Here is a 27,732-nt window from a genome sequence, read left to right as displayed (position 1 = left end):
CCAGTGTTCTCAGGATAACAGTTAAATTTAGCGTCCACACTACTGACCACTAAGAGAACTATGTCAGATAGCAAAAGAATATCCAAATGTTCCTGTGAAGAAGACTGTGTGCTTTTGTTCTGAATAAATCATAAGGCTAGCAATTGTTACGACGAGAAAGGAGGCTTGTCCACTATGTAACCGGAGTGACTAGTCTTTCCACATTGATTGTGCTGGAACATAATGCCTACTGTGTACAGAGAGCACTCTGCTAGGTGTTTTGGGAGCCGCAGAGGAAATAAGAGCCTGAGTCCCACCTTTAAGGATTATATTTTCATTAGGCAGAAAACTAGGGCTTATGAAAGGATTTATCAGTTATCAAAGCAATGTATTAATAGGTACAGAGCAAGACGTGAGAAATGGAAATGTTTAAGTCCTAAAAAAAGTACAAAACACGGCATGATATAATTTAGATGGAGAAATGACTTCTCGGAGTGAATTTTGATCCGAGTCTTTGAGGGAGATGATGAACGTGAATAGGCAATGAGCTTCCCCAGATGGGTCGCACAACAGCACAACATACAGGGGGAAGATGATGGGGCAGAACAAGTTCTGTTTTGTGTAAGGCAGGAGGTTGCTTGATTGGTTGGCTAAAGAAGTATTTGTAGGACTAAGTAATCGAGAAGCATTCTTCTGCCTTATAGTATTTTTTTTTCCTGTATAAAGCCACTGGGTAGACAATGTGATGGTAAAAGAGAAGTTAGACAGGCCCCTACCCTCAAGGAGTCTATATTCTAAATGATAGAAAGTGCACAAACATAAGAAATAGTAGCTGAAGCTTAAATGAACTAGTATATGGTAAAGGATAAAGAGACAGTATGGAAAGGATGGATATAGTTTGAATCTGTAAAATGGGGTTAAATAATACTTGCTGTACAGGGTGGTTAGAATAAGATGAAATAACATACGGAAAGTGCCTAACACTTAATAGGCAATTGATATGTGTTTGTTCTCTCCCTCCCTCCCCACCTCTGAATTCTAAGGTAACTGGTGTAAAAAAAAAAAGAAGAGAGATACTTGAAGGATGCATGATCAATGAAACTTTCAGAAGAGGTGTAACTTGGGTCATGAAAGATTCGTAGGGTTTAGTGAGTGAACATTATGAACAAAGAAATGGAACTACAGAACATGCTTTTGGGAGCCGCAAGAGCTTTTTGAAGTTGAATGGTAAAAGAGGTTTGCAAGGCAGGCTTGGAACCTAGAGGTTGGCTCTGCGTATGTAGCATTCTTCTTTTGCCCAGATCCCACCTTTACACTACTTTGACTAACTGTTTACATGTCGCCACGTGTCAGTTCCTTTGGTAAACAGGAATCAGGAGTTGATCTACTTTGAATTCCCCATAGCAAATAGCATAGTACTTTACACACAGTAAGGCCCTCAATACGTATTAATTGAGTTAGTAAAACAAACAGATACTTAGGTCTACCAGAAACTAGGGCTCTACGAAGATGACACTTTATGCTGATATTGTATAGTCCAGTGTGGGAGAGAACATGTAGAGCGGCATTGTGGAGTGTCTTGGAGAGGGCCAGATGTAGTTTGCACCCTGGCTTATGTACTTTGTGAACCTGGGCAAGTTCTTCTGCAATACGTGCTTCTATCTGAGACCATTTCTTAGCTGTCTGCTCTTTTGGCCTGAGTTTCCCCGTCTATTGAATAGCTAGTGCCTACCTTATAGAGTTGTTGAGAGGATTAAATGAAAACTAGCTCAGTGCCTGGCTCATATTGGGGGCTCACATAAATATGATTAATCATCATCATCATAGTTATTTTTGTTAACTCTTAATTCACATTGAAGCTTGATGTGCATATTTTGAGTGGCAAAATTCACCCTCGTTCTATTAAAATATTCAGCAAAAATCGAAATAATGTACAGGGCTATTCTATAATACTTCATTCTTGACCCTGCTGTATTAAGTTGGAAACCCTATTATGTCAAAATTTCATTTTTGGAAATAATGACCTGTGACGCAGCGTGGGGGGCTGCATCTTAGGCCCAATTCTCTGCAGTAGGAGTTCAAGGAGTGTTTTTTCAGCACCTGCCTTGGGCTCTTCCAGGCCCTATACAAACTTGACTTACTTGATCCTCACAGCAGTTCTAAAATTGTTGGTCGTAGCTTTTTATCCCCATTTTGTGGCAGCTGAGGAAATGAAGGCTCAGGTGACAAAGTTAGTGAGCGTGAAAGTCATTTATAATAATGATTAAAAAACACACAGGCTTAAGTTAAATTTTGAATCAGTGTTGATAATAACTAGGAAGTAAGATAAAGCACGGTCGATATGAACGCTTGGGAAGGATCGATGAAAAATGAGGCTCTGCCTGTCGGAAGTGTGAATCTCGTTAGTCTCCCAGCCTGTTGACTATGAAAATGGTATGTAAGTTTCATTTTTCAAAGACAATTACCTTTTTGGTAACATAGAATCACAAAATGCTACCTTTTGCTATTCGTGGTTTTCACGGAAAATTTATGAATTTCAATTTTCTAATGTTCCAAAGAGATGACCTATCCCATTTCAGCAGTTAGTTGTCTGTCAAATGTTTTTCAAGCCTTTATAGGGCAGGTATGTTGCACTGTAATAAATACAGAGCCTGGACATTGTTTTGACTTAAAAGATTCATTTTAGTGTTTAAAAAGCTGTACAGTGGGATATACAACAGCATCTTTGATTTCCCATTCACCTAGACTTCAAATCTTGGAGTCAGCTTTGAGAACCTCACTCTATATCCACATCAGTTATCAAGTTCTGCATATTCTTTTCCCCTTATCACATTTCAAAGCAAATGTCACTTCCTCCTTGAAGCCTGCCAGAATCTCACCTCTGATGTGTAGTTTCTCTTCTACTTTGTTGTACCCCTGCTACTTGGCATTTAATCAGTCTTAGACTCACTAAGCCCACGACCGAGTGTAATTTTTTTTTGCTGAGGAAGATTTGCCCTGAGCTAACATCTATGCCAGTCTTCCTCTACTTTGTATGTGGGTCGCCGCCACAGCATGGTCACCAACGTGTGGTATAGGCCTGCACCAGAGAACTGAACCTAGGCCGCCGAAGTGGAGCACACTGAACTTAACCACTAGGCCGCAGGGCCAGCCCCTGTAATTTTTTTTTTTTAATTTAAAAACAAATATCTCTATTCCAGTATGAGACAGTGGCCATATCTTATTCACCAGTATCTTTCTGCTGTCTGACACAGTGTCCGGCACGTAGTGGGTACTTTGCTTCATAATTTAGTGAAATGAATTGCTTTGATTATGGTGGAACCCCATTTTTGAGACAGAGATGACACTGCTTTGTAATATTCAAAGACTAAATTGAGCAAAGAAGAAAGAAAGAGCCAAATATTTTAGATAATAATCTTGAAATTATGTAGTTACCATGGGCTTTGTTATTGTTGGCCTGCCAAAAGCGACTCAACGTTAAACCAGCATCTTTTACTTCACAAACGGTAATTCCCCTGTCAGTGTCGGTAGATTTTTATTGGTAGATTTATTTTAAAAAACCATGATGAACCTAACTGGATAAGGAACAAATGAATGCCCCCAAACTAGATCTGTCTGTGAGTTTTTATATTAAGTGAATTTTTTCCCTCTACCTGCTATTGTGAGGGATTGTAGGTTTTGAAATTCAAAGCAGGGAACCTTAGAGCTTGTAGTGTCTTTTGAGGAATATGAGATCACCGTGCATATAAACACACCCCAGTGTAAAACAGGAAAGCAAATCCTGCTGGTAGCAGTCTAGATAATGAAATGGAAAGTTTGTGTCTGAGTGGCCAAGAATCTTCCATTTTGCCTTATTACTGCAACAATCTAGAAATTATGAGGAGTTCCCCTGATGCTGAATGCAGTGGGGCACTCCGTGTGTCATGGTCTAAGAGCACTGAGTAGATGCTTGTTAACATGTGAGTCCAGGATGGATTTTATAATTATAAAAATTCAGATAAGTTTTAATATCACAATACTTTTTGTTATTTTTGAGTGTTTCTTTTAGTCTTTATTTAGACTTTATTGAAAATCTTCTTGTTAGTGAGCAATGTTTTTAGTTGTGACCCTCCTCCAACCACTAAAAATTTTAGAATACAATTTTTAGTTATTGTAAGAAAAAAGGCAAAATGATTGTTAAAATTTTGAGATCACTTTGAGCAATGATTATTGTTTAAATGCTTATAATGGAATGAAATATGCTAAATTACACAGATCTGTGCTTTTAAAAACATAAGCATTTGAGATTCATACACTGGGTTTAATGCCCCCTTTATATTGAACATTATTATTTAGATTGATTGTTAAGGTAATATTTAACAGGAATATTTAAGCATGTAACCTCAAGGATAGCTGAAAGGTCCATAATACAAAAATTGTAGCTGTTTAGGAGATGAAATGCATAAATGCATTAAAAATATTTTATTATAACATGTAAATTAACACTTTTGGACTAATTCTAACTTCAGGAATATTTTTTGTGCCTCATATAATATGTTCCAATCGACCCATTTGTCAATTTTATAAGTAGCATAAGTAAATTTAGTTCATCTGCATATTTATATACTTTAAATAGACCAATGTAAACAGTTTCTTATCTGCCATATGTTGAAATGTTTTAGTGAAGTAAAGACATAACTGCCTAGTCAACAAAGATGGCATTGAATTGCACTGTTTTGGAAAAAAAAAAGTTAAGTGAACTAGATGCCCGTTAATCTGGTTCTTTAAATATCATAAACAAAAGTATCAGAATGTGTTTCCAAGGACAAAGGCGGGCTTTTCCGGGCTTTGATTGGTTGCTGGGTTGTCCTGTCCCACAGCCATCCTTAATTGGCTTTGGGTAGATTGGAATCACATACGCAGGGTGACATTTATTACTTTCCTAGTTGTTTCTTTGCACTGAGCCCTGAGAATCCCAAGGAGTAACTGTAAAAGATTTCTTTCATTTCGTCCATGATCTGCGAGAGGGGATCATTCTGAGAAGAGCAGGCATGAGTCTGAGTGCGAGAAGAGTCACTCTGCCTGCAATCACGCCAATAGTTCTACAAAAAAGGGTATGTGACTACTGCCTTTTTTCTTTTCTTTTGCTGTTTTTTTTTTTTTTGCTTTTCTGTGTGTTTATTAATATGTTGGAAACTTTAGTTACATATCCTGAGAGAGACTAAAATTCATTGAGGCTGTAGGTAATTAAAGGATATATTATTGGAATCAGACGAGGGGAAAAAAATGCAGTGCTAGAACATCTCTGTAGTAAAAAAGCTCCATGTAAAAGCAATTTGGTCTCAATTTCAGGTCATTGTGATTTAGAGACTGTATTGAAGCTTTTTCTTTTTTTTTTTTTTCCTTCTACTGTGACTTCAGGCCTCTTTGCCTTTACTTCAGGAGGAAATCTGCTAGCTATTATGCTTTATATTTGTTTACTGAGGAACAATTTCTTTGTTTCACTATAATTCGTAATACATTCATCTTCAATGTTGAATGGACTATATAATTGTTTCACTGTTTAAACATATGGCACTAGTTGATTATCCTCTAGTTTCTATCCATTTCTATTGAGTTTCTATTTTGCTTAAGAAAAATTTTCCATTAAATTCCCTTGTGAAAGGGCTTTCTGTTAATTATTAGTGCAATCAATCCTGTGTGTGAAAATATTGTATCCATTTTTTGTAAAGTTTATTTCCATGTCTTACTTGAAGCATTGCATTTTATAGGGTAATAAATATACCGTGTAATGTAGCAATTAAGTAAAACTGAATATACTAAACTTCTCTTGTAAATATACTAAATTAGAACATTGCATTGAACTCCTTCAAGAATCGAATCCATCGCGTAGAAAAAGAGAACACCAAAACACATTTTTGGCAATCTGCTTTCTGAATGGTTTTGGTGATACTAGAAACTGTAATGTTTATTTCCATACTCAGCTTTTAATAGTTAACTGTTAGTTAACTATTAGTGTATTTCATTAAGTCAAAGGTCATGGTTTAATTTATTTGAAAATGACAAATCTAACAAGTAGGGTTTTTTTTTTTTAAACAAGTGTCTCTTTTTTTTGTTTCTAATTTTTAAGTTTTCAATTTATTTTCTTATCCAATTGATCATTTATTCACTAGGCACATTTTACTTGGCATTGGAATAATATATGGTAATTTTGCCAACATTTGTTCTTTATCTTTCTTGATGTCTTTCTCTCATCTGAAGCAAATTTAATTAAAAATATTTTGCTTTGAGCTTGAATCTCTACTTTGATTTAGACTTAGCAGTGCATTAATAATGACCATATAGATTCCCTGACTCATTGGGAATGTGAAAAAGTATATTAACATAGCATATCAAATCTGTGTTCTTATGTTTGAGCTCTTCTTTATGCAGTTAATATTGTGGTTTAGATTGACCAAGAAACTTTCATCATGTGGTCTTTTGGACGACAGGTTGGTGTGGTGGAAAGCACACCCCCCAGACTCTCCATTTTCTAGTTGTGTGACCTTGGGCAAGTCACTTAATCTCTCACCTGTCACTTCCTCACCTTTAAGGTAATAGCTGAGAGATTTTCCTTAAATACTCTCTTCAGTCTTATTTGTGTCTATAATTATGTGACTCAAATAATATATTTTATGTTTTCATAGTTACAGTAAAATATTTAAACCATTTCTTATTTTCTTAGAGAGAGTATAAAACATTAGAAAAAGATGCTGTCGTTTTCAGGGACCGAGCAGTTAGTCTAGGGGAAATTGGTATGAGTAAACTTGGCTGGAAAATAACTTCCAGCACTGACTGGTAAGTAGCAAAACAAGATTACTCTGGAAAGCTCTGAATATAATTGATGTTAGTTCTGATCTGCCACTGGACACATCATTATGATTTCTCTTGGTCTTTTATAATAAGCTTCTTGTCAGGTTTCTATTATAATAATTACATAGGTCACAACTCCCTGGGCCTAAATCCACGTTATTCCTTTCCAGTGAGTACCACATATTAAATGTTCATATAATTTAGCACATCATCATTTGCTGAAAGTACTTTCACCTGATGTTTTAATCCCCAAAGGACCCATTGTCTATAAGATTGTTCTGAAAATCTTAGTATCTCTTATTTTAGGAATTGGGTATTTTTATGACTAAAAAATCCATCTGCTCTGGTTACACCATAACTTTTTTTTTTTGAAAGTAGGAAATTATTCCACACTTGTAATTAACTTATCACTTTCTATATGCACCATAATTTAAGATGATCTTACAAATTAGTATAAGCATTTCTCAGAGTATTTTGGGGGCAGCTTTTTCTCATTTTCCCAAGAAGGCAGGTGCTTTTTCCAGAGGTTTGGCATAAAGTTTGTTCATGAGAGCTAATGAGGAGCTACTAATGAGTAGCTCTTGCAAAATAATTTGCCAACTAGAATCCTAATCATCTGAAAAGCTATGAGGACATTTCTGAAAATGCTTAATAGCGCTAGGGAGTCATTTTCTTATCAGCTAATGTATCTGATCTAAATGGCCATAAGATTCTCCTTTGAGTCATTAGAAACTTGAATTTTAAATACGGCCCTTAACATGATGTGAGTCTTTTTTGTAGCAGATCAAATACACTTTGATCTTTGAGGAACAGAGTATATTGGAAAGAAATTTTTGGCTTCCTCTAATTCTATTAGGATCTGATTTCCTTGATTCAAGTGAATCAAGGTTCTAGTGAAGAAGGTTTTATCATATCCCTCAGAAATGATCACATCCTTCCCATATGGTCTGAATGAATCCTTTACCTCATAGCATTTTTCTCAGATAACTACAGGTTATGCATTTTTTTTTTTTTCCAGATGAGAAGACTGAGTCTCTTGGGTGTTGAGTGACTTATGCAAGGTCACCCAGAAGGTCAATGGCAAAGCTAGAAATAGAATCTAGGTCTTGTGACTTCCAGTGTGTTTCTCCTAAATACGTGTTACTGCCTGAAATTAATATGTTAATGAAATTGCCTTATAGTGTGTATAATTGCCATTAAACTTCTAGTCTGGAATTAGCTTAGGCAAATCCTTTCTCTTCCTCTGCACCTCCACCAACTCCCATATGTTCTAGTGTAGAAAACACTTGATTCAGAAAGCAATTGTAAGCAACAAAGTGAGTGTGAGTGTTAGTGTGCGTGTGTTTGTGAGAGAGAGAGAGAGAGAGATGGAAAGGCAATTTATACCCAGAGCTCTAGATTGGTATATTACATCAAGAAAACATTTTAAGGTCCCAAAGTGTTAACAAAAGACTGAAGCATTGTAAGGTATAAATGAAATGCAATATAAAATTCACATTCTTTTTATAGAAAGGCTGCAAGGGCAGAAGGCCCAACGTTCATATTTCTGATTCTATGGGTAGGAATGTTTCATGCCTCTCTCAGATTAGCATTGTTTTGCAAATTATGTTTACAAGTGTTTCTGCATTCCTTATCCAGACTACAATTACAGGAGATGTTCACAAGCACACAAGATCCTGAAGTGTCTTCTGAAATTGCACAGAAAAAAAGGATAATTTTTAGAATATATTTTCCTTAAGATTCAAATCCTTTTGAATATCTAAAATTCATGAATATAATATGGAGCAATGCCATTTATCAGAAGATCCAATTCCCCATTTATACAAGAGAATAGTTTATGTTATATTAATTTCCTTCCTCAAACCATTAGAATTATTACTATGATTTTTTCAAAACTACTTTGTAAAGAATAAAAGAATACAGATCATCACATCACTTTTTGCCAGAAACTTTTAAATACATACAAAATCAGTCCAAATGTGTGGAGCATTCGCTGCTTCAGGGCCTGGGTGCCCTGCGGGTTCCCTAGCTTCATAGGAAGCCTCCCGCTCCAGCACGTTGTTCTCCGCGTGCTTCAGTGTTTGAAGTTGTCTCTCTGTACTTCTGCCCCCGGTCTGTGCTCTGTGGCCTACACACAACTCCAGGCTCCTGTTTGCTTTTCCAAAGGCTGTTTAATGTCTGAGTCCCAGCTCAGGCTGTGGTACCCTCCTGAAGCCTTCTAAGACTCTTTCCCATCTGTCTGAATGGCGTCTTGATTCAGTATCAATGGGCGCACCTTTGTTACTCATTTCTTAATTCAGTAACTACTGCCATGTGACATCAATTTTATTATTACCTTTTATGATATTTAAGTCTTATTAGCTCTCCATAGATGTGTATCTTATGCTTTCTGGCTTTTCACATTTGTCTTTTAGTCTTCTCTGTATATCTTGTATATTTTTTGTATATCTTGGACTATTTGGTTTTCAAAATTTGTCTTTTTTTGTCTTACAACTAAATTTTAAAAATTTAAGGGAAAGCCTCTTTGAATAAAATGCTTTGTCAGTTACAGGCTGAATTTAATTTTATGTAACCAGAAAACTCAAAGGAGGGCATATTAAACAGGGAAGAGGGGCTGGCCCCGTGGCTTAGCGGTTAAGTGCGCGCGCTCCACTACTGGCGGCCAGGGTTCGGATCCCGGGTGCGCACCGACGCACCGCTTCTCCAGCCATGCTGAGGTCGCGTCCCACATACAGCAACTAGAAGGATGTGCAACTACGACTTACAACTGTCTACTGGGGCTTTGGGGAAAAAAACAAAAGGAGGAGGATTGGCAATAGATGTTAGCTCAGAGCCAGTCTTCCTCAGCAAAAAGAGGAGGATTAGCACGGATGTTAGCTCAGGGCCGATCTTCCTCACACAAAAAAAATAAATAAACAGGGAAGAGACTTATTTTTCTTTCACTTTATAAGAAGAATCAGTCTGAAGCTAATGTAGCAGCCCCACAATGTCCTCAGACAACCAAGTTCCTTGTTTTCTATTATATCTTCCTTAGTGTGGGTCCCATTTCCTTTTATGGAAAGATAAATGCAAATCTCCAGCCTCCTGTTCACATTCCTAGGGTACAAAATGGGAAGGACCAGGAGCATGCTGGCCAGTTTCTGTCAGATGTTAATGTGCCACCGTGGAATAACTGGGAAGCTTACATCCTCCTGGCCAGGACTGTGTCACGTGGTCAACCCTGGACACAAGGGAAGCCAGGAAATGTAGGCCTTGAGCTTGACACACTGCCTTTCTCATCAGAATCAGAATTTATTAGGATGGGAGAGGTAGGGAAGGGTGGCTCTTGGTGGGCAACTAGCCATCTCCACTACAAGTGCCTCAGACATATTAGGCATTCAGTAGATATTTGTCTCTTGGATTTTTATTATTGTCCTGCCAGATAGGAAATACGGTTGTGCTTTTTGAACAAATGTATTATATTCCTTGTATAGGGATAGTAGAAGGTTTGGTACGTGGGGAGAGAGCAGGTTTTCTGAGTATGGGAGGGTAACGGAGATCCACAGATGGTGCTGTGAGTTTAGATGGCTGGCTTGCTTGGTCAGGATGTGGTAGAGAGTATTGTTATTGCTATTTACCTGGAGTTCTCACTCTTGCTACACTTTGGTCTTTCTTCTGTCCTTTTAATTTTTATACAGGGTAACTCAGTTGCATATTCACCCAGGAAGGGTACTACACAGAAAATGGTTTTGTATTTTCACAAAATGTTTCCTTTCCCAAGAAGTGAGTTTTTAGCAAGCGTGATGTAGTTGAGAATGCTTGGGTGTTTTGGAGCCAGGATGCCCTGAGTTTGAGCTCAGCGGTGTTGCTGAGCAGTGGTGTGACTTTGAATGTCTTCTTTTAAACCTTTCTGAGAATCAGTTTCTCTGTCTTGGGGATGAGGATGCTTCCTCACAGAACTATTTTAAGAATTAAATAGAATAAATATTTAGAAGTACTTGACACATAGTAGAAGCTCAACAAATGTGAATTCTTTTTCCCCTCATCTGTGAAATTGTATGTTTTACTAGTTTCATAAACAGTATAAAAATCTCCCTTTTACTATGAATTCAAATTTTTTGTGCCCTGTCGTATCAAGGTGGTTATCCAAAAGTTTCCTTGTAGCAAATGAATCAAACAAAAAGTAGTTGTCTTTGATATAATGCATCCAGGGAAAGAAAGACAGTATGCCTTTCAAATGCTTGTTCCCTCTGCTCCCTTTCTGTAACTTTGGATGCAGTCTAATTTGAATTAAAAAAAATAATCCAATTATTATATGCTAATATATATATTTTTTACTCTGGAATCATAGTTTAAATATAATAAGGTGGTTAGATTATTTCTCCTTTCACTAGGGAGTATCGGGCAGGGGCTTCTAGGTTGTATATTTCAAAGAGGTAAAATTGTGCCTGGTGTAAGACATTGTTTCAGTAGACAAAGGTGATGTTACTGGAATGTTAGCTATATGAGGCAGGGGCCGTGTCACTTTTGATCATCACTGGACTCAGGAAGGTACAGAGTTAGTATATAATTACTCTTAGTTGAATAAGCACTATTTTTGAAAAATCAAGATTGGGCTCTTTCAATACTGACCTGGTCTTGGCATTTCCTTCTCTACATTTGTCTTTCTGTTGCCTTCACCTCATTTTTCCTGGGTTTCATAACTTGTGGTGAAAAGCCGTGCCCTCAGGGCCCACCTGAGCTGGTCCTCCCTGTCTTTTCACTACCTTCATCCAGCTCCAGCTTGCTGCTGTGGCCAATTTGGTGTGTTCACTGCCCTCCACACACACCAAGAAAAATAAAAACAGCTATAATGTGTTCAGCACTGATTACACATTCTCTTTAATCGTCCCAAGAACCCTCTAGGCGGGTGGACAAACCCAGTTTTGGATGAGGAAAGTGAGGCTCGGAGACATCACGCATCTTCCCGAAAGCACAGCGCTGATCAAGGACGGAGGCAGGACCGACCTTCCGCCCTGCTCAGCCAGCGCAGGAGGCTGCCCCGCAGAGTCGCTTGGGCGCATGCGTGCTGCACAGCGTTCTCCGCCGTGCAGCCTCAGGGCCCTCTCCTCTCGCCTGTAGCCCACTCATGGGAGAAATCTCACCTTTCCTCCAGTCTGCGTTTTGCTCTCCCAGTTATTTTTCTCTTTGTGCACTCAATCTTGCCTCAAAGGCATAGTGACTAAACTGTATGTCACAAGTCCTTAGGGGTCCATGAGACTGTAGGAGTCTCTTGGGACTTCCTCAGGGCTGCCTTATTTGCTTTCAAAAATTTATAATAATAATCTCTACTAGTAACTGAGTGCTATCAGTTTGCCAGCATTTTGTCCGGTTTCCAGAGTAAGGAATCTAAGACTCATAACTGATAAGCTGATGGTCTGGGATCCGATCACAGAAGAGACTCCAGCATCCCTCACTGCCGTGAGCACCTGGAGTGAACCTCCTTGAGAGCCGGGGCCCAGCCTCGTATTATTTTGTCACCTACAATGCCTGGTCCACGTTTGGCAGTGAAGGCAGATTAAAAATAGCTGGGCTGATTAACAGTCTCGGACTCTTGCTTGGGGCGGTCTTAGGGCTGGCTCTCCTGGCCGTGCCCCAGCAGCCTAAGCCAAATCTAGAAAATAAGAATCTCTTTTTGGCAGAAAAAAGAAGCAAGACTTTTGGTAATTTCAGTTATTAAGCCCTCTGAAAGGATAGATTTTCTACCCCTGTGGAATATTAAAAATGCTTGCTCTTAAGACAGTTCCAAAAGAGGGATTCAAAAATTATTTTGGCAGAAACAACATTGTCAGCAAGTGATTATGGCCTCCTAATTGGACGTGCATATATGGGCCTATAGATTCGGTTACATTTGTGAAAATAGGTCAGGAATATTATTTTATAGTTTCAGAAGTCAAATTAATTTGAGTAGTTCTATCAAAATTTGAAGAAAAATTTTGACATCACCATTCTGAATGCCTGGGAGAACCTCCAGCTTGAGTCCCAAGAAAGATTCTGGTGAGGTGACTTTATATGTGTGTGTGTGTGTGTGTGTGTATGTGCCAAACATATAAACATATATATACCCCCCAAAAAAATCCCTCTTATTAAAGTTTAAGATATAGACATGATTTATGTTAAAAATTCACAGTTAAGAATATTTGAAAATAGATTTAAACTTTGTCAAAAGCTTGTAATTATATTAAACATGACCTCCATAGGGTTAAAAATCTTCAAGTAATTTTCAAAAGATCGTGTTTGCACCCACTGAGAAATAAACACGCCCTCTGCTGGCTGTTTCAGTATATGCAATTTTTCTGGCAAGTTGTGTTGAGAAAAGTGAAACAAGAAAACCAACCTTTTTTGACCTTCAAAAAGCTAGGTACTCTGTATATATGTACTTTTATGTTCTGGTGTTTATTATCTGCTACTTTTATCCAAGATGTCATGTAGAAGCATCAGCTTAAAGCAGCAGGAAGGTTGGATGAGCAGAGTGGGAAGAAGAGGATCAGGTAGGGTTCCATGCCTGGCCCTGCCAGGGACCAGTGGGAGAATCCCCCCGGGCAAATCAGACCCTCTCCAGGCCTGGCTTCTTCATCCATAAAGGGAGGGTTTCAGTGGATGTGCTCCAAGAGCCCTTCTAACTTTTACTATTTTATGATTCTCACAGTGTTGATTCCATTTCTCTTATCGGAATATGCTCTAGAACTGTTTTGTACTGATATAAAATATTTAGAAAACTGAAGGAAAGGTAAAATGACAAAAATGGATATAAATCAGTTGGTCCTAGTGCTGTCACAGCATGGGAATGTTAGGTCTAGAAAGTGATATTGGGTATGCTAAGTATATAAAATAATACCCCTAAATGTTCCAGAAAGACTGAACATAGCATATTTCATGGATTTTATGACACCTTAAATTACAAGAAGCATCATTATTAAATAAGCTTCCAGTTAAACTGTGATATACCTTTGATGGTAAGTTACATCCAGGTTTCAGAGTAGTTAAATGTGAGAAAATATGCTTTTAAAAGTCAGTGAAATAAGGTAGTTCCTAAAAGTGCTTCAGTTACTGGCAAGCAGCTCAAGAATTGCAATGAAATCTGAAATCCTGAGCTCTAGTAAGTAGTCTCTTCCTCATATTTTCCCTTTTTCTCTTCTAAACACTTTCCCTTCCACTCCCTAACTTGTCCTTCTTTCTCACTGTGTGAAATAGTTTTTAATTTTTCATTTAGACATGTCTTACGGTTATTCTGGGAATAAACGATTGCTTAAAAACTGAAATGAGATACTGGAATAATTGTGTCCAACATAAGCAGGACCAGTCGTCTTCTGCTTTAACTATGAATAAGCATTAGCACTTGTGAAGGTTTTTTCACTTCAAAGATGAATTAGTCAGCACTGGCATCTTCACAGGAATTACATGAGTTTTAAAAACACGGAGGCCTCAGAGAACACTCCTTTGATGAAGTCATTGGAAACATGAGTGTGGGATTGTGATCTGACCCTCTTTATTATTCATATTGGATTGAGGTCCCAAAGTAACATGTGTCTATACATATGTATATGTGTGCGTGCATGGTTTAGGATATTTTTAGACTTAGTTTTTAATGTTTGCCTTCTTTTGTAATGAAATTGGAGCTATTTCTTTTGCCTTTTTTTCTACCACAGAAGACAGCACACTGAAAGAGCTTCCAGTTTCTTGTTTTGTAAAATTGAACCCCCGCTTAAGTTAGGGTCTGTCTTTCTACCCGCTAGGGAGAAAGGTAGCCCAAGGAAGGAGCAGGCTGCAGGGAGGGCTCTTGGCCTAAGAAGGAAAGCAGAAAAGGTAAAGAACAGAGTAAGAGGGTGAAGTAGAGTAGAGGGGCTTTCAGGGGACTTTCTGGGCCTGCCTTTGCCTGCAGACTGTCTTTCTTCTCTTGGTTGGAAGCCTAGACATGGCGTGATTCAGCAGTGTCACCGATCCAAGCTGTCAGGTATGGCAGTGCTAACCTCCCTGCCATGCCGAGTTTGGAGCATTTCCAGTAGTGAGGCCATAGTGGGCCTCTTGGCCAGTTGCTGAATGGGAAACTAATTAATACATCACAAAACTGCATCTTTGCAGTTTGAATTCGTACCCAGAACTCTCCTGGAAGATCTCTATGGATCCCCAGTAACACAGGTCCTTTAACTCTGAATTCATCTTTTTATCCAGGCTTTATCTTGTCTCCTGCAGGGCTATACTGGATGGTTTCATTCATCACTATTTTTGATGGTTCACTATGTGCCAGGCACTGTGCTAAGTGCTGAGGATATAACGGGAAGCAAACATTGACCTCATCCCTGCTGTCATGCAGCGTTCTGAGCAGTGGACGCCAGTGGATAGTAATTACATAGTTGCACACATGCATACATGCAGCAGAGGGCCTGGACCTAAACTGGAAGGGTCATTGAAAGCTTCCCCACAGAAATAATGGTTTATCTGAGGGTCGGGGGTAGAAAGTGGGGAGACGTGTTCTAGGCGACAGGAACACTATGTGCAAAGGCTGTGTGTCAGGAAGGAGTGTGGCTATTTCAAGAAACTGAGAAAAAAAACTATGGTCAGATTTAGAGAATAAGGAAGAGATTGTAGGGAATAAAGTTGAAAGGGGCCACAGGGATATATGGAATAGACCTGTTTGTGTCAATCAGTTCCTGTAATTCTGATATTGTTTTGAGTTAACATCTGTTTTGAATTAATATCTTATAACTAATTAAACATATACTGCTCATGCTCAGGTTCAATATTTCTCTCAATGGAGAGAATTTAAGACTCCCTGCTATTAAAATAGTACTTAGGTTCTCTAGACTATGTACTATTTTACTTTTTAATAAATTTGTGACAGCTAGCAAAATAATACGGGAAGGCAATAAGGAAGCAAGAGCTTTTCTTGAACTGTTAGGGTTTTTTGGAACAGGCTTTGTTTTTAAAATATAATATTTTGTTAGAGGATTTGGAATAAGTAATAATGAATATATTATAATGAATATATTATATCCCATTCCCTTCAAGGGAACACATCGAGTTGCTTAATTCAAAATATCCAAAACTGTCTCCTCTTATCTTAGGACACTGCATTCCTTATTTAGAAGAATGTAAGAGTCCAGGGCTACTCTGACCTCGATTTAAAAATATTTCACATGATTTAGGTACATTGCCTATCTGTTAAAAATAATAGAAAAAAAATCTGAAACATTAAAAGATGGCTTTAGAATCCCACTGTACTTGAAATATAAATTTTTAAAGATCTGTAGAAATAAGCTTTACTTTGGGACATAGCAAATTTCTATGGGCCTCATTCCTTATTTTCTATTACTTATGTGTTAACATATATAATTGATAGGATAAATAAATGAATTTATTTTTCTGTTTGAAAGTTATATACTTTATTAATAAAGGCCTGGCAATCATTTTGGGCCAGTTCCAGAAGTTATTGTTTACCTTCCTGGACTGTCACTAGAGATAGCAATCTGGCTTCCTGACATATCAGGCTGGCCTCCTGGGCTGGTTATGGTGGATAAAGGGGTTGGTTTCCTGGACAGGTTGCTGCAGGTTGTGGGTCAGAGTTCTATTCTTATATATGGCCTGGCCATTGTCCATGTGTCTCTCCACTGAGATGTATAAATATTAGCTGTACGGTTTTGATAAATGGGTACACCCATGTCACACATACTCCTGACGTGATATAGAACAAAGTGTAGATAATTTTTAATTGCTAAAAAAATTTGCAACTTAGTAGATGTTCAGTAAATTTTGGCTGAATGAAAGGAAGATGTGATAAATGAGGAAGTGAAGGAAATTAAAATCCCGGATCATTGCAACATGGGAGGTTGCGAGAGCAGAAGAGGAAAGTAGAACCATACTACAATCTTTATTTCTTGATAGAAGAAATAGAGCTGCTGATTAAATTTAGACTTGATAGAAGAATATCAATTTAAATATTTATATGAAAAATTTAAGAATAACTACTAAAAAAAAAAAATGAGGTGCCAGAGAGCTCCCTTGCCCCTTACACCCTGTGAGGAGACCGAGAGATGGCGCTGGTTATGAACCAGGAAGAGGGCTCTCACCAGAACCCAGCCATGCTGGCGCCTTGATCTTGGACTACCCAACCTTCAGAACTGTGAGCAATAAATATCTGTTGTTTATAAGCTTAAAAAATTAAAAAATAATAAGAGTTATATACTTTACATCATGGTAAGATCTTGGTATTTAAATACGGTGTTTATTTTAATTAAATATTAATTCTTATTAATTAATGTATTAAATGTGTATTTAAATGTAGTTAATTTAAAAATCAAATTTAAATTTTCCTAAAATAGAAACTTAGGCACAGAAGGTAACCATGCCTCAACGAGCTATTTCCCCCTCTTTCCTTCATTCTTTCTTTATTGTTATTTTTCTAGTTTCCCTCACTTCATCCTATGGATTCTTGCTCAAATATTTATCTGTGCTCTTCTTTTTACCTGCTGAATGATTATCCCTCTTCTCTCCTCCCTCCTCTGAAGAAACAAAAGATAAGTGGTGTGAAGCTATTGAGTAGCTAGTTACCTACCAAGGGGTCCGATGTCCCCTTTCTGCTCTATGGCATTGCTAAATGACCAGGTGACAACCCTGAATTTGTTTCAGATATCCTAGGATGAACCAAGTTGGAAAAGGACCTGGTTGCACCATGCTGTCACATTCCTGGGGTCCGCAGGGAGGAGGAGAACGGCTGGCTGTTCAACCCTTGCCAAGTTCTTTCCTAGGCTTTCCATGTAATCTCTTCTTAGGATCAGGATTTCTAGTGATCATAGCAGATGAATACTATGCCTGCTTGGCAAGGCGATACATGTTGAATTGACTTTCAAATTTGATCTCTTTATTTTGTTTGTTTATTTTTTCAGAAATGACCGTTGTCTAATATGTTAAATATTTTCTCTCTTTTAGTCTTGAGGTTTTAGGGGCCTCAAGCTTTTTTCTTGCTGTCTCTATATATTTGAACATTGTTGTGTCTACTGCTTTAAAAATGGGTTGTTAATTTTTTAATCTCTTGCCTTCACTTACTTTTTATGGAGGGCAGGCTAGGGAAGTTGAGGTATAAAGTGTATAAACTGCATTGATAAGGATGTCAGCCAAAACAGAGATGTGCTCCACCCACATTCCAATATATTCCCTGCAGGGGCTACTCTGTCTGTGTATTAAATTTTCATTGCTAGATGCCGTATGCTCCCAGAGCAGTTTTTGAAGCTGTAACCCACTCCAATGGCCAAGGTTGCTCTGATAGTCAGGATTACTGTGACATGGAAGGGCTTCCTAACACAGCTTCTGTCTGCCCAAGGCTGTCCTTGGGCCCTCTCTGTCTATGCTGGTGGGAGGTTATAGACAGACCTTATCAGTGCATGTCACTCTTGCTAGTCAAGTGTCTATCTGTTGATGAAACAAAGAAAATTCCTATTCTTCTTTAGGGTCCAGGTAGGATTTCCTCCTGCTGGCATACAATTTCAAATGTTCTTGTAGATCAATTGATATGAATAATATTCTTCTCACTCTATTTTTTACTTTATAAAGCAAGCTGGGAATTTGGGCCACTGAACTGGAAATGTATAATATCCCCTTATTAAATAGCATGATTATATAATCTTCAAATCTATTTTTTACCTCTATGTAGAGGGAACAGGATACCAGTATTTTGCTCTAATGACTTTTAAGAACAGCTCTGCTCTTCGATTTTTACATGATCCCCAAAGATTTTAACATAGTTTTAGTCCATACTAGTCATGTAGCTTTTCTAATGACTTGACTTTTTTGCTTAAATAGGAAGGTTTAGTGTAGTAATACATTTGGCAAGAGGCATATTCAACTCCCCTAGAGAGTTGAGGCATAGATTATCTTTCCCTTTTTTGTATGTTTTAAGGAGAAGTAAATAGAAATAAAATGAGACTTTTTAATGAAGGCACCCCATTGGTAGTGTAAGAAATTTTTCATAATTACTGAGTAGATCTAAGAGATGACAGGGATTTGCTGCTGTGGAATATCAGCCACAATATAATTTTTCATTCGTAGATGGATGTGTATTTTGGACAAATGTCAGCATTAAATTGGACTTAAAAAAATATAAGGGTTTGAAATGGAGTGTCAACGAAAGTATAAAGTTTTTCTCTCAGCGGGTGTTGTTTATTTTAAAAATGAGTCCATGCACCTATTTCAGAAATTTAAGTTGGCTTAGCCCTTCTAAATTTAGGTGTTGATTCTTGGCAACTTATTTCTTTCAAATTTGCGGCAACATAGTCTGAAGGAAGTAATGGCATTTCCTGATTGGTTAGATATGTTTCTCATTTTCCCCAACTTTTCCTCTTGTTCTGTTCTTACTCTCTTCTTGAATTTGGCTTAAACTTCAGAATGTCTGCAGTTTTTCATTTTCTTAGCTCCTCAGATATATGTAAAAAAGCATGAAAAATAAGAGGCCTGCTTGTGTGACCCCAGGTGACGGGAGTTTCCTATAAGACAGCATGGGGTGGTCAGGAAGTACAGGGAGCCTTTCCAGCAGCCGCCAGGTCACTCCCAGTTCCCCCCATTTCCTGGCATGGAATGTGCAGCGGCCTGGAAGGGACTGAAACAGCTGCTCATCGTTGCTCTACAGGAAGGAGCAGCCCCAGGGTCAGATCCTCATGTTCTCTCAGGAGCGGTCGCCTTCATGTTGCTTTTGGCAGGAGCAGCCACCAGTGTCTGGTCTAGGCGGCGTTAACCACAGCAGCATGGATATATAACGGACGGCATCCCTTAGAATCCCTCCAGTTGTCTAGCACAGATACGAGACTGAAAGCACACACTTAGGAACAATCATTTACCCAGATGCAAACATGGGAAACACTGAGATTCCAAACAGATCTTGGGATCTTAGCGAACCACATGTATTAACCAAAAAATAAATGAAGTGAAAGCTCAGATAATTGCATCGGATTTTGGCAGTCTATTTTCATGACCTTTTTGATATGGCTTTATAGCTGCCTCAATCACTTCAAATCTCAAAACTGCCCGTTAACAGCAATATTCAGTCAATTCTTACTTAGGATTATTTATAAGAAACCTTGTATATCTGTTGCTCATTGAGAAGAATTTTAATTAATCATACACTTTGTGACAGAAAATATTTTTAAATTAAAACTTAAAAATATGTATCGAGGGGCCAGCCCGGTGGTGCAAGCGGTTAACTGCATGCGGTCCGCTGCGGTGGCCCGGGGTTCGCAGGTTCGGATCCCAGGCGTGCACCGACGCACCGCTTGGCAAGCCATGCTGTGGCGGCGTCCCATATAAAGTGGAGGAAGATGGGCACAGATGTTAGTCCAGGGCCAGTCTTCCTCAGCAAAAGGAGGAGGTTTGGCAAATGTTAGCACAGGGCTGATCTCCTCACACACACAAAAAATATATATGTATTGAGTACCTAATACTTGGATAGGCTTTGCAGGGGTACAGAGTTCATTCGTTCCAAAGATCTTTATTAAGCAATACACTGCCGTGGGCTAGGTCCCTGTGATACACTGTCAAATGGTGGATAAAGAGATTTCCCTTAAAGGTGCTTTCTAGTACAGTTGAGGAAAAACACAACCTGCAAATAGAAGATTACAAAATAAGAGCATGTAAGAGGGGGACATTGAAAAGCCATGGGTAGTCAGGGAAAACTTTCTGGAGCAAGTGCCATGGAACCTGGGGCCAAATGATAAGCAGGAATTTGCCAAATAAAGGATGTTGTTGGTGGTTGGAGCATTGATTCCAGGTAGAGGACACCTCACGTGCAACTACGAAAGAACGGATTGCAAGTGTTCCTCATATTTGGCTAGGATCACGATGTGACCTGTTCCGTGGGCTGGTTTGCTGGAGAGTGTGCATGCTAATGAGTTTAGCCTTTATTCCATGGGGTCCCACTTCCCTGGTTCTCTTCCTACCTCACTTTATCTTTTAGGCTTTCTTACCTCTAACTCACCATTAAATATTGGAATTTCTGAGGGTTCAGTCCTAGATTCTCTTTTTTCTTTGTTCTCCCTTTTCTCTCTTGTCGGACATATCCGTGTCCATGTGTTTGTTTACTATCTATAAGCTTGATGATTCTCAAGTCAACTCTAAACTTAGGATCTTACATTCCTATCACTCACCATTGGATGCTTCCCACTTCAGTTTCCCTGTCTGCTGCTCCTGCCATCCCAGACTCTTTTCAATCCTTAGAACCTGCCAAGCCTTCCTGACCCAGGGACTTTGCACAGGCTCTGTTCCCTTAGCCTGAAATACTCTTACCATCTCTTTGCCTAGCTCCTGCCCACTTCTCCTTCAGGTGTTGGCTTAAATATCACTTCTTCACAGATATTTTTTGGGCTCCTAACCCCCATTTTATGATTTAGTAACATGCTGCCTTTTTATGCCTTTGTGCTTTGTAATTATTGTTTTTTAATATTGCTTTCCCCACTAGACTTTAAGCTCTCTGAGAGCAACAACCATCTCTGTCCGTGACAGCCTTATATTAAAACACTTAGCAAAGGACCTTCACCTTGTATGGGGTCTCAATAAACACAATGAGCTTCTTGAGCTAGGACAGCAAGGAGCCATTGAAGAATTTTAGTAGCAGAATGACCTGATTGGCTTGGCTGTTAGAAAGTTTATTCTGCTAGCAGTATGGAGAATGAATTGGAGGGTGTCTGTAGCTGGAAGAAGGGAGATGAGGAGGTGGGTATTACGCACATGTGTGATAAAAACAGAGAATTCAAATGCTCCTTAATCCAGGGGCTCAACGATATTCTCAGGACTCTTTTCATGTCTTGGCATGGCTTACTCCATGTGGGCTCCATTTCCCACAACCTTTCTGTTTGTGAAGAGTACCCACTTCACTCTACATCTGCCCAGGAGAAAAGAGGGCCCACTCTTTGGTATTGTGAACAGATGTCCAGATTGGCTCTGACCAGCTCTACTTAGGTCATGTACCCATCTCTAAAATAATCACTGTTGCCAGGGGGATTCTGGGTGCTGATTGATCAATCTAGGTAACATCTTCTATCTGGAGCTGAGGCAGTGGTGCATTGGTAAACTGGCTCTAAACATAATTTTTTTTTAAATAAAAGCCTTATTTGTAGCATTTGCCAGTTTCTTTGGTGTATGTACTCCCACCATGGCTGATTTCAAGATGGCTGGCTTGCAAATTCCTGAATGTTTATTTTATTTATTTATTTATTTTTGTGAGGAGATCAGCCCTGTGCTAACATCTTCCAACCCTCCTCTTTTTTTGCTGAGGAAGACTGGCCCTGGGCTAACATCTGTGTCCATCTTCCTCCACTTTATATCAGACGCCTCCACAGCATGGCTTGCCAAGCAGTGCGTCGGTGCGCGCCCGGCATCCAAACCGGTGAACCCCGGGCCGCCGCAGCAGAGGGTGGACGCTTAACCACTTGCGCCATCGGGCAGGCCCCTGAATGTTTAACAATCAGCTCTTACAAGCTAGTTGCAGCAGTTCCAGCACACCATCACTGAGCTGCAGATGGAGCTTCCAGAATCACAAAGACTGATGGTGCGGGAGGGAGTGGTGCTCTGCAAGGTGACCGGAATACTGTTAGCAGGAGAGGGGTGGGTGCCTGGTAGCCAGTCCAACAAGTAAGTTTGTACTGTACCACGTAACATATACTTAAGTGTTATGATTTTATCTTACTTAAGAATTTTTATAAGTTCTTATATCATTCCTTGAATAACACTTTTAAGCACCATATAATATTCCATTCTGTGCAAGTATTGTAGTTTACTGTTCTTTTTCTTGCTGAATATTTAGGTTGATAGAATTATACGTAATGCTTTGCTGCACACATCTAAAGCCGTTTTCTACATTTAGGACAGATTTATTGAGATAGTTTGCCTAAGTGAAATTACTGACTCAAAGGAGTGGACCTTTAATGCTTTGGATAAACACTTTCCGATAGGTGTACAAAATAGTTTTACCAATTTATATCACTCCTGTCATTGTAAGAGGGCAACTATTTCATTGCACTATCATTAAGTGTAATTTAAAAAACTGATTGACAGGACAGAATTGCTACATCATTTTACTTTGCATTTGATTGAGTTACTAACAATGTTGAAATGTTTATATTTTTGTAACAGGTGTATTTCTTATATTGAATTTTTTTACCATTTCTCACTTTTGTGTGTGTGTGTGTGTTGATCTTACTATTGTCAGAGGTATTTATCTTCTTATAATTAATTTAATTAATATATGACATACCATAATTAATAGTGCAAATTCTAACACATAGCACAACTTGATGAATGTTGAAGGGAGTGTCATATATGAAACTGTCTCTAATTCTGTATGATTTAGGATAACATTACCTACTGTAATAGATAAATACAAATTCACAGTGAGTTGACATAATAAAAGTTTATTTCTTGCTCATGTAGAAATTCCATACGGATGTTCCTAGTTGGGCACCTTCCCTGTGGTCATTCAGGGACAAAGCCTCCTGCTATCCCATGGCTTTCCCCTCTTCTAGGTCTTTGTAGTCACTTACCTTCAGTGGGAGGGTGGTGTAAGAGAACGGAGGACAATATGTGGGAGATTTTTATGAACTAGGCCTGAAAGTCCAACACCTCATGTGCTTGTATTCCCTTGACGAAAACTCAATCCCATGGATATGCCTAACTGCAAAGGAGAAAAGAAAAAGTATTTGGTGAACATCTAGCCAGTCTTTGCCGGAATTTCTATAACCTGAAATAAAGAAGTCTTTTCATAAAGTCTGATTCTGTTTACTGCTTTTACTACTTGTGTATATCTGGGAATAAATCACTCATGTTACCTGGCTTATTTACAGGACTTAAATAAGGAATGGAAAATTTAAAATATTGGTAAGAGATACATAGATTTTTAATAGGCCAGAGAGGTGGGGAAATGGCATTGAATGGTAATTGAGTGGCCTCTAGTTTAGACACTGAAGAGAAGAGAGTTTAAATTGTTGGCAGAGTGACTTTGACTCATGTTACAAACCAGTCTTGGATAGACAACATTCACTCAATGTATAAGAAGATTAGATGTACAAGAAACTGTATGAGGAATTTGTAATCAGCTCAATCAATAAGTTTGATGACTTATTAGAATGATATTTTTAATAGAATATTTTAGCTTATTTTCTTATTTCTACCTACACAGGTAATTAAAGTATACAGTGAAGATGAAACCAGCAGGGCTTTAGAGGTACCCAGTGACATAACTGCCCGAGATGTTTGCCAGCTGTTGATCCTGAAGAATCATTACATTGATGACCACAGCTGGACCCTTTTTGAGCATCTGCCTCACATAGGTCTAGGTAAGGATACAGAATTATAGTCACATCATTGCTTTTCTGTTCCTTATAGTTTTGATCGTATGGCAAAGATTTTCTTCAGGTGTAGAAAAATAGAAGAGAGTTGTGAATAGTCCTTTTCTTTACTCTTTTTATTTTTGGTGTTGATGGTTGAGAGACAAAGAAAGTAGCACAAAATGGAAATAAGGATAGAAATATTACACATTTACCTTCCCTCTTTGTTTAAATAATGATCTATGGGAATTTGGGAACTAAAACATAGAGTCCAAATTGATGGAAAGGTTAATTTTATCATAATCTTTAGTAGCCCGGTGAACATTTTTTGAGAAGTTAATAAAATAAGCTGTCATCTGGACTACTTTTTGAATTGATTGTAGTGCAGACATGGGAAGTATCCACAGTGGTGGTTGTCTATACGGGAAGGTACACCCTAAAGTTTTCTTGAAGAAATACAGTCATGCATTGCTTAACGACAAGGATACGTTCTGAGAAATGTGTCGTTAGGTGATTTTACTGGTTGTGCGACCATCATAGAGTGTACTTAGACAAACCTAGATGGTCTAGCCTACTACAATTCTAGGCTATGTGGTACTAATCTTATGGGACCACCGTCGTATATTTGTCATCCACCAAAACATTGTTATGTAGCACATGACTGTAAGTAACTCCTTCACATTTTTAAGTTATGAACATAAAAAGTAATCTTCTAAAAATTTTTTTAAATTGGAAATGTATCTCTGTATTGTGAACTATAGAGGGCTTTTTTCCCCAAATCTTTTAATAAGTTATAAAGAATTTTCTTTCTTCTGCTAGAATGAGACAGGATTTGGCAACAAATTTATCTCCCCTTTTCTTATTTTTACAGATATTAGTGTTAAAAAACATGTTCCCATAGTAAGTAGGTGAGAAGGGAAGGAGTTTGCTTTGGCAATGCCATTCAATGCTTTGAATTCTGTATTAGTTTCCTGTGGCTGCTGTAACAATTCGGTGGCTCAAAACAACCGAAATTTGTTCTCTCACAGTGAAGACCAGAAGTCTGAAATCAGTATCACTGGGTTGAAAGCAAGGTATCATCAGGAGTGTGCTTCCTCTGGAGGCTCTGGGAGAGAATTCATTCCTTGCCTCTTCCAGCCTCTGGTGGCTGCTGGCATGCCTTGGCTAATGGCTGCATCACTCTAATCTCTGCCTACATGGTCACATAGTGTTCTCTTCTGTCTGTGTCAAGTCTCCCTCTGCTTCTCTCTTAGAATAGTAGCATTTAGGGCATACCCAGATAATCCAGGATAATCTCCTCGTTTCAAGATCCTTAACTCAATCATATCTGCAAATTCTTTTTTTTTTCCGTCGTATAAGGTAACATTCACAGGCTCCAGGGATTAAGATGTGGATCTCTTTTGGGGGCTATTATTTTGCCTACCACAAACTGCTTTGCATTATATGTTAAAAAACTTTTAGTAATAGAGCATCAAAATTATTTTAAATAATTTTTCGGTGATAGTTTAACTAGTTCTTTCAATTTGTTTAAAGAATTGAGCATTTTTTTACCTAGTCATAGGCGTCATTCACTTTCTCGCATAGCTAGCTACAATATATAAAATTTTGTCTTTGATGCTTAGAGAGTTCACACCGTAGTGCAATATACCAAAGTAAGATTCAGTTCGGGTGAGATGTTTGTGTTTGTCTTATGAAATGAAATAAAGATGATGTTGGCGGAAAGGTTATGTTCTTAGGAATATTTCTTTTTAAAAGATTCTGGAAAGTGGTTCATTTAAAACTCCCTGAATTCCCTGGATCCTTCAGAAAGTGTTTTTGTACTTCCAATTTGAAGACTACCCTCCTAGGAGGTGTCGGAACCTCAGGGAGAGGACAGAGCGAAGCCTGTGGAAAAGAAGCTTGTGTGCTTTGACAGTCTCCCAGCCCACAACCCCTCGCCCGCAGTGGATAGTTGATGAGCTACAATATTGCCAGCTGATCTTGACAGCTGAGCACATACCTGCCAAGAAAACCTGAATTCTAAAGGTATGCTGTATGGGCCAGTGCGACTTGCTGTCTCACCTTCCTAGGGCCGAAAAAGTTCAACATATTGTCTTCACTGCCGTTTGTACTAATCATGATTGTTAATATCCTAGAAGTTCGATGTTAACTCTCAGTAGATATCTGCCATATTCCAAACTATTTTGTTTACTTATGCTTGTAGGAATATAGCTCTTAATTAATATAATATATAATTACAATATTTTATACTCCTTAATTTTTCTTTTGGAGAGACTTAAAAAATACTTTTTTTTTTTGGTTATAGTCACTATAATTTATTCCTAGCAAATAGCTTGAAGTTCAGTAATAAAAGTCTACTCTGTAAATCAAGTAGCAGTGCTTACTGAGACCCTGCCAGTTATATTAAGGAATAAAATGCACAAGTCTTTTAATGTAAAGGCTTAAAATGGAACATTGACAATTAATTTGAGCAACATACTAAATTTAAACTTTTAGGCATGAAATAGAAATAGAAGTGTATTTCTCCATTACTGTATTTTCTGGAACCCACTGAAATAAAATCAAATATGTGAGAATATTGTCTCATGGCTTCATCAACCATGCGTTTGACCAAAGCTTATGAGAAAGAAATTTAGTTCCAGAGCTTTTTTGTGTTCTCTTTCTTTCTTTTTGTTTTCACTCAGATTATATCATTAAATAGCAGAAAAATGTCAGACGTTAATGCTACCCAAAATCTAATGTGTATTAGATTTATTAGCTTCCATTTTTTTTGCCTTTTTCTAAATTTTTATTTATATGTTTCTTTTATTTCTGTAAGGATACACTGAAACGTTAGGTGATGATAGCTAATGAATATCCATCTAAGCTCTTGAGGAACAGTTTTCCTTTTCTTTATCTTTTTTTTTCTTCCATTTCTTTATCTAACGATATAACGAGCATAACCACTATTGATGTGCTGTGATTTTCCTCAGTATCAAATATAAAACTGATGTGTTTTTGAATTTTATTTGTGTGTGTAGCTTATAAATACTCTTGCAGTATCTATTCAATCTAATAGTGGTATTAACATTTTTTCCATTTGCATATTAAAATGAATGAAAAGAACTAGAGTGGGGTTTTTTTGCCCCTTAAATATGATATGCAGCTGCAAATGCCCTTTGTCAATAGAATGGACCGCTGACACCTTCAACCACCTATCTTCTGTCAGTGCTATTGGTATAAAGAACCAAAGGACAAACTATTTGCCAGAACTTTGGTGACCAGCTAGTGAGCTCTGTATATTGTTCAGTAGACATTCTTGACCTTTCTTTGATCAAAATAATGAATTTTCAATGAATAGAATTCTAAAAGAGATGAGATAGTATCTATTATTTTAAAGAATATTTTAATACAAAAATAATTCATCGCAGTGTAAATAACTAAGAACTGAAGATGTCAAGAAGTAAACAGTATTATCCATAATTTCACAACACTGAGATAACTTTCGTTAGTTTCTCTGTTTTAACATAATCTCTAATTATACTATGTGTTCACTTTTGTAGACTACCTTCTTTTTTTATGTATGTGCACTTAAAAATACATCCTGAATATTTTAGTTATT

The 27,732-nt window shown here is 38.1% G+C and overlaps 1 protein-coding gene across 2 annotated transcripts in view; it reads left to right on the top strand.

The window, feature by feature from the left end:
• The window catches only part of GRB14 (growth factor receptor bound protein 14), a 124,729-nt gene that overhangs the window by 56,327 nt on the left and 40,670 nt on the right, over positions 1–27,732 (top strand). The window contains exons 1-2 of one of the 2 annotated variants that reach the window (XM_058549127.1): positions 4,631–5,072; positions 23,984–24,140. In XM_058549127.1, the coding sequence (XP_058405110.1) occupies positions 5,010–5,072; positions 23,984–24,140 (220 nt within the window). In that variant the 5' untranslated portion in view covers positions 4,631–5,009. Of the gene's footprint in view, positions 1–4,630; positions 5,073–23,983; positions 24,141–27,732 lie in introns of those variants that run through there. The other variant, XM_058549126.1, reaches the window with a different exon arrangement.

The sequence above is a fragment of the Diceros bicornis genome, chromosome 10, assembly GCF_020826845.1.
Source record: "Diceros bicornis minor isolate mBicDic1 chromosome 10, mDicBic1.mat.cur, whole genome shotgun sequence".
Classification (NCBI taxonomy): domain Eukaryota; kingdom Metazoa; phylum Chordata; class Mammalia; order Perissodactyla; family Rhinocerotidae; genus Diceros; species Diceros bicornis.
The sequence above is the reverse complement of the archived record's forward strand: the minus strand, read 5'-3'. Positions and strand labels throughout refer to the sequence as shown.